The sequence below is a fragment of the Dendrobium catenatum genome, unplaced genomic scaffold, assembly GCF_001605985.2.
Source record: "Dendrobium catenatum unplaced genomic scaffold, ASM160598v2 fragScaff_scaffold_1374, whole genome shotgun sequence".
Classification (NCBI taxonomy): domain Eukaryota; kingdom Viridiplantae; phylum Streptophyta; class Magnoliopsida; order Asparagales; family Orchidaceae; genus Dendrobium; species Dendrobium catenatum.
The window spans coordinates 526,957-536,293 of NW_021319836.1; the positions used below are offsets into that span (position 1 = coordinate 526,957).

Here is a 9,337-nt window from a genome sequence, read left to right on the forward strand (position 1 = left end):
TAAATGCAGACGTTGATTTGGTGTTGTGGATATGAAATAAGAAATTTAGTTTAAATCTCGCCAAATATAAGAAATTATATTTTTAAAAATTATAAAATATTTAAGATACGCATGTCGGACACGCGTGTCCAATTTGTTTTTAATATTTTTTTAATCGGACACGTTTTCGGCGTGTCCGACACGTGTCGGAGGAGTGTCGGACGAGTGTCGTGTCGGACATGGTGTCGGACACTGCACGGCTCTTTGAGGAGAAGTGTCGGTGCATCATAGCTTTTCAAGAACTCTCCATAGCACTTCTCTTGGAACTTTATCATACGTTTTTTCTAAATCAATAAATATCATTTGTAGGTCTTCCTTATTCTATCTCTATTTCTCCATCAAACCTCTCAATAAATGTATGGCTTCCATAGTAGACCTACCCGACCTGAATCCAAATTGATTTTGAGAAACATTATGATGAGGACATCAGAGATCAGCAGCTACGACTAGTTTATTTTATATTTTGTTTTTCCATTTTACCCCTAGGGGTGGTCATGTGGTGTTGTAGCCCGAAGAGCATTTTAGTCATTATATCTTTTTATGAAGCCTATTTATAAGCTAGTTCTCTTGTATGTTGACTTAATGATGAATATGAATAAAAATTTCAGCTTTTCTTGTTCTAGATCTCTTTGTGAGTTCTTGAGAGGAGAAACCCTAGGAGATGGCCACGCATCACCCGTCAGCCGCCGGTGGATTCTGGGACTCGCTGTTAGTACTCGTAATATTTTCTTATCGTCTATTCCTTTCCCCTACATTCGGCCACCTCATCTTCCCCAAATACCCGCCAGCCACTTCAAGTCCCCAAGCCACCAGTCAACCTCAACAAGATTCCTTCCACTTAACCCACACCCCTTCCTCCTTAGCCAAACGCCACCCAAACCCCAAACCCTAACCGCCGGCCTTCACCACCCATGGATCCAAAATTGATTGTCTTGCCTCTTTCCAAAAGTTGAGCATGAAGATTAAGAGGGAGTTCCAACTCAAAATCTGATTTTAAATTCAAAATTTGAATTCTTTCCTAAATTGACATAATCCATATTAGGAAAGTGCTTAATTTGTGGATCTAAGTTACCTAGCCCAAGCCCTTGGCCGCCGGCATGAAGCCTCCACCCGCCGGCCCCTTGCTCCACCACCTAAAGCCACCGGCCATATCTTTCTCCCCCACAATAGCCACCGACCACATAATTCCCTCCAAACTTTTGAATTCGAATCCACCATAAATGCTTTCTTAATTTAGCCGCACTAATTTAGGATGAGAATTAAATTCAAATTCAAAATATTTGAATTTCAAAACTCTTCTTAAATTCTCCTCCTTTAATTTAGGAAAACCCCCCAATTAACTTAAATCTAAAATTAATTTCAGATTTAAGTATTCAATCCCCTTAATTGTTTGGGCCCACCTCTTTAATGTCTAACCCCTCTCCTTGGCCGACCCCTTCCCCCTCCTCTCTCTAATTAATTATGTCCCATAAATTAATGATCCAATTAATTCAATCACATCCCCACTTTCCTTCCTAATTCTCACTCGTTTCAAATTCAAATTTCAAGGAATTTACTCTCTAATTACTCACTAGATCTGAAATTATTTTCAGATTTAGTCATTTTCCCTTCTTCCCCTTTGCTTGGCTGAACCTACCCAATCCTTCCCCCTCTCACTCTCCACTTTCTCTCTTAGACAACATGTATGGCCGACCCGGATGTTGATCATGGGTCATAAAGGATTCTCTGGACCGGCCCGACATTCTCCGATCTCCATTTTTCGATTTCAATTTGGACGTCGACGACTCCGTGTTAAGCTACAATGAACGCATCATCTTCACGTTGGCATCGTCAATTGAGGAACACCTCCCAACCAAATCGTGGATGATCGTGGGACGTCAACCAATCCATCCGTCGACGGCTACCTTCGGTGAACTCTTTCCCTCACTCTTTATTTTTCCCATTACTTTCAATTGTGGAATTTAATTGGTTCGCTGAGATCGTGTTAATCCTTCGCTAAAGCCTAGTAAATTATAGAGTTGTGTGAGGGATCCTTCATAGTATTAATCTCATTGTTAGTTTAGAGATTTCTTGTTGAAACTTTCCATGTATGCAATGTTAGACTAATTGATTGTTTTACGATCTTAACTCCTACACATGTGATTTAGCCTAAGCTTATGTCACCGCTCTTTGTGTTTTATGTTGTCATTAGAAATCACTATTAAGATATAATTATTGTACTCTAAATATTAAGCGTGCAAATTCCTTAATCTAATCATCATTGCATGTACGTTCCACATCACATTAGTATCACGCCACAACCTACGCTCAATAACTGGCTCCCATAGTATTAAAGTATGACACATTAACTTAATTCCTCTATAATTCGCACAATCTTGTGCATCACCTTTATTCTTAAAAATATGAATTAACACACTCATTCTCGACTCCTCCGACATGACTACATATATAACATCATTTTATTTGCAATAGGAAACCTTGAACCATCCTACATCAAATTGTAATACAAGCTTTAGGTTGTGTCAACATGACAATAAACGGCAGGTTAATAATCAGGGTAACTTACATATCGTGAAATGAGTGAAATTTTAACAACTTTGCAAAATCATTTAGCTAAATTGCGGAACAAACAACCTGTTAGGAAACGTTTGTAGAAAATCAGAATTTCCCTTGCTGAAATTTAGTTTCAGCAATTGGTAAAAGCAGAAATTGCAAGGACTTTGGAAGAAAACCCGTAATTGAACTTTTTGATTGATAGTAGATGAAGAAAAACAACAAGATACAATGAATCTTCTATTGGAGAGGAAGATCTGTCTCTCCCAAATTTCTAGAAGCCGCTAGAACCCGCTCAAGAACACAAGAACCCTAATTTCAGCAAAAGTTAGAGATAAAAAACTAACCCTAGCATCCCAACATACTTAAACATACAATTAATTGAGTAAACTACCCAAAAGCCCTTCAAATTTAAATTTCCCTCCTAATCCCTTTTTAATTGCCCATTAAAGCTCCTGATTTAATGCTGGACCCCACCCCCAAAGGGGATGGCATGATTGGCGGAAGGGAGAGAGGAAAATAAATAAGATTAAGATAATATAATGCTGATTGAATGGATTCAATGGTGTTTCATGCACATACTTTGTGCCAGCATAAGCTATTTTAGGGGGAAAAAGTTGTTTCACACAAATATATACAGGTTTACTTGTATGAAAGACTACAACAACGTTTTACCAAAATTAATCAAGAACATAGACTTATTTATCAATGAAACTACTTATATGTCTTGAAAAAAACTAATTATTTATTTAATAACTGATATATATTAGACATATTAATATATTTTGTATAAATGCTCTTGTACACGTGTTATATTGTGATTGGATTTTACTTACCTGTCCTAATGTCTAGTCTATAAATAGGTCTTTTGTACATCTATTTTGAGATAGTAAATATCATTCTTTCTTTCTTCTGAATCTTGTCCTTTCTTCCTTCTTGTTCGTCTCCGAGAGCTCTGCTTTCATGGTATCAGAGCGGAACATCCTGTGATCCTCGTTTCTTTCTTCGGATCTTGCTCCTTTCATCGGTTGCAATGGCAACCTCATCCTCCTCAACCGCCGCTACAAACGAACCTCGTCAAAACTCCGGCACCATTGTCGAGTACAAATAACAACTCAAATTCTTGATGAGCCATATCTAAGGTCTAATTTCTCTCACACTCACCGCCGAGAACTTTCCCATCTGGCGTTCTCAAGTCTTCAAACTCTTCAAAGAAAATGGGTTTTCTCGACGACAGCTACGTCTGTCCCTCCTCCACCACCATCACCTCCGACAATGAGATCTCCTACCACAATTGGAATCTTCTTGATCAAAACCTTGCCACTACTCTATATTCGGTTATCTCCCGAGCATACTTCCTTATGTACTCTCTTTGGATCATTGCGCCGAGATCTGGGATACGATCATACGCCGCCTGCAATCCAATACGCGCTCCCGCACAATCCAGCTACGCAACGAACTACATCACCTCTCTATGAAAAATCAGTCCATGTCTCAATATCTTCTTGCTATCAAATCCATTGTGGATGCTATCGCCGCTACCGGATCTCCTCTTGATCCGGAGGAGGTGATCTTTTACACCCTGAACGGTCTTCCCGCGCAGTACCAAGCGTTCAAAACCGCCATTCGTACCAACCTGCAGCCTCTCAGCCTCGACGATCTTTATACACTTATGTGCAACGAAGAACTGAACATTGCTCAAGAAACTACCACCGCACTCCAGAATCTTCATCTATCTGATCCTACCACTGCTCTCGCAACATACAGAGGGCGTGGTCGTAGTCGCACAACTCAAAGCCGCGGGCGATCTTCAAACCGCGGCAGACCTCGCACTGACAAATCTTCATCCACTACTCTAATCTGTCAAATCTGCTCCAAACCTGGACATTCCGCGCTCAAATGCTGGTATCGTCATGACCCAGCATATCAAGACGAACCTGCTAAGGCTGCATTGTTCACTCCATCTGAAGCCAACAATTCCTCGGATTGGTTTCTTGACAGCGGAGCGTCGAACCATCTTACATCTGAATCGTCTAACCTTCAGTCCAGCAAACCATACACGGGAAGTCAACAAATCACACTCGGTAATGGCTATCAACTTCCCATCCTACACTCCGGAAAAGGTATTTTACCCACCCCAACAGGTAATCTTTCCCTAAAGCATCTTCTTCATGTGCCGAATCTTTCGTTTAATCTTATCTCTGTTCATCGCCTAACCAGTGACAATCAATGCACTGTCAAGTTCTCTGCTAATGGTTTTTACATCCAGGACTCGAAGACAGGTCAACTACTCCTTCAGGGCCCTTGTCTTAACGGACTTTACCCAATCCGATCGTCCTCCTCTTCTCCTAACCTCGCTCTTTTCTCAGCTCAAGCGGTTCCGAACCTCTGGCATCGACGTCTGGGTCACCCGGCATGGCAAACATTACAAGCTATTTCTAAATACATTCCAGCACTTTGTAAAAATACAAATAAACTTCACTGTAATGCTTGTAATTTGGTTAAAAGCCATCGTTTACCCTTTACATCATCTAATTCTAATACTGCTCATATTTTTGATCTTGTTCACTCTGACGTTTGGGGCCCCTCCCCTGTTCCGTCCGCTCAAGGTTATAAGTATTACGTATCTTTCATTGACGATCACTCAAAATTTAGCTGGGTCTTCCCTATTATAAATAAATCTGACGTGTTTAGTATTTTTGTAGATTTTCACAACATGATTAAAAATCAGTTTAATACTTCCATTAAAATCTTTCGTTCCGACGGCGGCGGAGAATTTATCAATAACAGGTTTCGGTCTCTATTCCAACGCCTGGGGATTCTTCATCAGTTCACATGCCCCTACACGCCGGCTCAAAAAGGCGTTGCATAAAGGAAACACAGACACATTACTGAGACTATGTGAAGCTTGCTGATCGAAGCTAATCTTCCGAAAGTCCTCTGGGTGGAAGCCCTTAACACTTCGGTATATCTCATAAACAGACTGCCGTCTCGATCGCTCAAGCACAACAGTCCATATCAAATTCTGCATCAGAAATAGCCGGTCTACAACCATCTTAAAATCTTCGGATGTCTGTGTTATCCGTGGATTCGGCCTTATAATACTAACAAGCTGTCCCCTCTCTCTATCCCTTGCGTCTTCATCGGATACGCCTCCTCGCAAAAAGGGTATCGTTGCCTAAATCCTGTTACTGGTCATGTTTACATTTCCAGGCATGTCATTTTTAATGAAGCTTCCTTTCCCTACAAGCTCACTAATCCTGCTAACGGGTCCAACATTCAGCCCACTTTAGCACCTATTCCTCCCTTACTGCTCGTCCCAACTCAGTGCACTCAATCTCAACTCACAAGATCTAATATCAATCCTCCTCAGCATATGTCTCCTACCATCAATAATACTCCAACTGCTCACTCGCCACATTCAACACATATAAGCTCTCCTATTCTTCCCAGTATTTCCACATCCCAACTCCCTCAACGCTTACCTCAGTCAAACTCTTTCCCGAATGTGTTAAAACCAACCCACACAATGCAAACCCGGTCAAAAACAGGTCACTCTAAACCAAAGCAAATTTTCACTCTTGTGCACTCTGCTTCTGACCAAACTCCATCCACCTACAAAGAAGTTGTTGGATCACCGCACTGGAATGAGGCAATGCTACAAGAATTTAATGCCCTTCAGGCTCAACACACATGGGACTTGGTACCTCCTGATCCTACTCAAAATGTCCTTGGATGTAGATAGACGTTTCGCACTAAATACCTCGCCGATGGATCGATCGCCCGCTATAAGGCCAGACTTGTAGCACAGGGCTTTAATCAAGAGCACGGACTCGACTACGCTGAAACTTTCAGTCCAGTAGCCAAAATGACAATTGTCCGAGTTCTCATTGCCATCGCTCTGCATCATCAATGGCCGCTCCATCAGCTCGATGTATCAAATGCGTTTCTTCACGGTACGCTCAGTCACACTGTTTACATGAAGCAACGATTGGCTTCATTGACAGCCGTCATCCCGATTACATTTGTAAACTGAACAAAGCCTTGTACGGTCTCAAACAATCGCCGCGTGAATGGTTTGCAACTCTCTCCGGTCATCTTCATTCCCTCGGGTTCACATTCAGCCATTCTGATCCCTCTTTATTAATATACAATCGCAATGGTGTGCAAATGTACTTTCTGGTTTATGTGGACGATATCTTGCTCACTGGTAATAATCAAAATGCTCTCAAGCGTCTGCTCGACAACCTTAAAGCCAAGTTCACAATGATGGACCTTGGCTCACTCTCCCAGTTTCTCGGCATTCAGGCGATATCAACTTCCTACGGTCTGCATCTCACACAAAGCCAGTTCGCCAAACAGATCCTAGATCGTGCAGGTATGTCAAACTGCAAATCTGTCTCCACTCCTAAATTACAAAACTCCAAATCTGCTACTATACATTCTTCCACCTCGTTTTCTAATCCTACATTTTATCGTCAAATTGTTGGATGTCTTCAATACCTCACACTCACCCGACCGGATATTGCTTACTCCGTCAACAAGATCTGTCAACACATGCAAAATCCGACCAACGCTCATTTTGAAGATCTCAAGCGTCTTCTCCGATACATTCACGGCACGCTTCATCTTGGTCTTACAATCTTCCGAGACAAACCCATTCTATACTCCTACACCGACTCCGATTGGGCCGGCGACACCAATGACCGTAAATCTATTTCTGGTTACTGCAACTTTCTTGGCTCCTCACTCATATCTTGCAGCGCAGAGAAGCAAAATGCGGTGGCCCGATCCTCCACCGAACCAGAATATCGAGCACTCGCCGTCGCCACTGCCGAGATCATCTGGATTCGCCGTTTGATACCTTAGAAAATTCACATAAATCAACTAGCTCAAAAAGCTGGTAACCTGATAGTCATTAGAGTTAAATATCAATGGAAGTCTGAAAGATCTACCATCAGCTGGCACATTCACTAACCACATTAACCTTTACAAAATTTCAATATTTTTAAATTAATTAATAATATTAGTTCAATTTATTTATCATCCCATGAAATGTAAGGAAATGTTAACAGTTCTCTTAAAATTATATAAGGAAATTCCTAGCAGGTAAACTCAAAGTTGCATCACACTCCAATGGGGAAAGATAAATATCCAGAAAGAGCAACTCAAGCATTAAATGCTTCAGAACAAAATAATACATTAACCGGGCACTGCAGTATAACACATAAAAAAGCCATATCTTTGTGATAACGCACCAGGCACATCAGACAACATCAGATTCAATAGCAGCTTTCTACGGATCTCCTGCGCATGGTGCACTTCTCGAAGAAAGGTCGCATGTTCTTTCACACCATTAATGCCAAAGGTTGAAGCCTCTGCCCCCAAAGCAATGACTAACTTGTCATATGACACCTGAAACTTCCATGGCTCCAAGGAAGCAGAGATGGTGCCATCTGTAACAGTCTCACAGTGCACCTTGCAACGCACACCCAAACAAACAAAAAAAAAAAAGTTTTAGCCAACAAAGTGCTAACTTTTCCGCCTAACTCGAATAATAAAGTAAGAAAAGGAAAGTACATAAATTTTCTACATCACAGTTGAAAAATAGGTTTCAAGCTTCTTTCTTCACAATTATCTACTTTAATGTATTAGAAAGAGCACAATTATTATGTCCGCTTTTTCAGTTAGGATTTCACATTAAAAAAAAAATGTCTCTATTGTTCTTCAAAATTCTAAGTATGCCACTCATCCAAATCGAATTGGTCATGGTAATATTTCTATTTTGATTAGAAATATGCCACGAACAGAAACATGTTACCTTCAAATATTCGACTTGGTCAATTTTCAGCCTTGGTGGCATTCCTCGTCAACATAACTAGGGCATCAAAGAAAATTACGGATCATTTATTTATACATCCTAAATTTATATCCGACCCAAAAAACAATATCTATTAGTACTTTAGAATAACAAGTACTTCATGAAAAATAATTCAAAAGTTTTTATCTTCCTTCAGTGGAACCCAAGCCAGGAACACCAAGAATATTCAACTAGTTCATCAAATTTTTAGGGGACGCGTCATTCAAAGTGATCTAGATAATATACTTTTCAGATACCAGGTACAATGTATTCAACTCAATGTTATGTCATTTTAATAGATCAACGTTGATTATGATCTTCTTTTTGTAGTCATTTTAAATATCAAGTCCCAAAATCTAAATTGGAAGAATTACACATTTCTATTCGTTTAAGCATTTAACCCGATGTTACAGTCCTATATGAATAACAGAAAACATAAATGCATTTATATTCTTTAATATCTACAAATGATACATGCCTAAAAATATATATGTACAATAGTTATCATATAAAATAAACTAGTCCATCGTTATGAATAATACATCATGACTACAAAAGAACAAAAGAAATACCAACAGATATGAAAGGAAACTCTAGCTCGCAGCTCAAAACAATTTTAATCTACAAGATCCTTACCCTAGCCTGAAAACATATAAAAACCATATAATAAGCACATAGCTCAACAAGTAACCCATACTTATAACTAAAGCCAATGCATCAATCAGAAATAATAATTATATATCTATAAGAACCTGTGGCAATCAATAGGAACAATATCTTATTCATATAGTCTTATCATATCTCATGTTTGTATTATGTAAGAAATATATATATATATATATATATATATATATATATATATATATATATATATAAAAAAATGTG

General features: G+C 39.6%; 1 protein-coding gene across 1 annotated transcript in view; it reads right to left on the bottom strand.

Annotated features, from left to right (window-relative positions):
- Positions 1–9,337, bottom strand: part of LOC110102416 (internal alternative NAD(P)H-ubiquinone oxidoreductase A1, mitochondrial) — a 40,993-nt gene that overhangs the window by 18,933 nt on the left and 12,723 nt on the right. Inside the window, exon 2 of the mRNA XM_020830749.2 lies at positions 7,851–8,070. Within this exon, the coding sequence (XP_020686408.1) occupies positions 7,851–8,070 (220 nt within the window). The remainder of the gene's footprint in view (positions 1–7,850; positions 8,071–9,337) is intronic.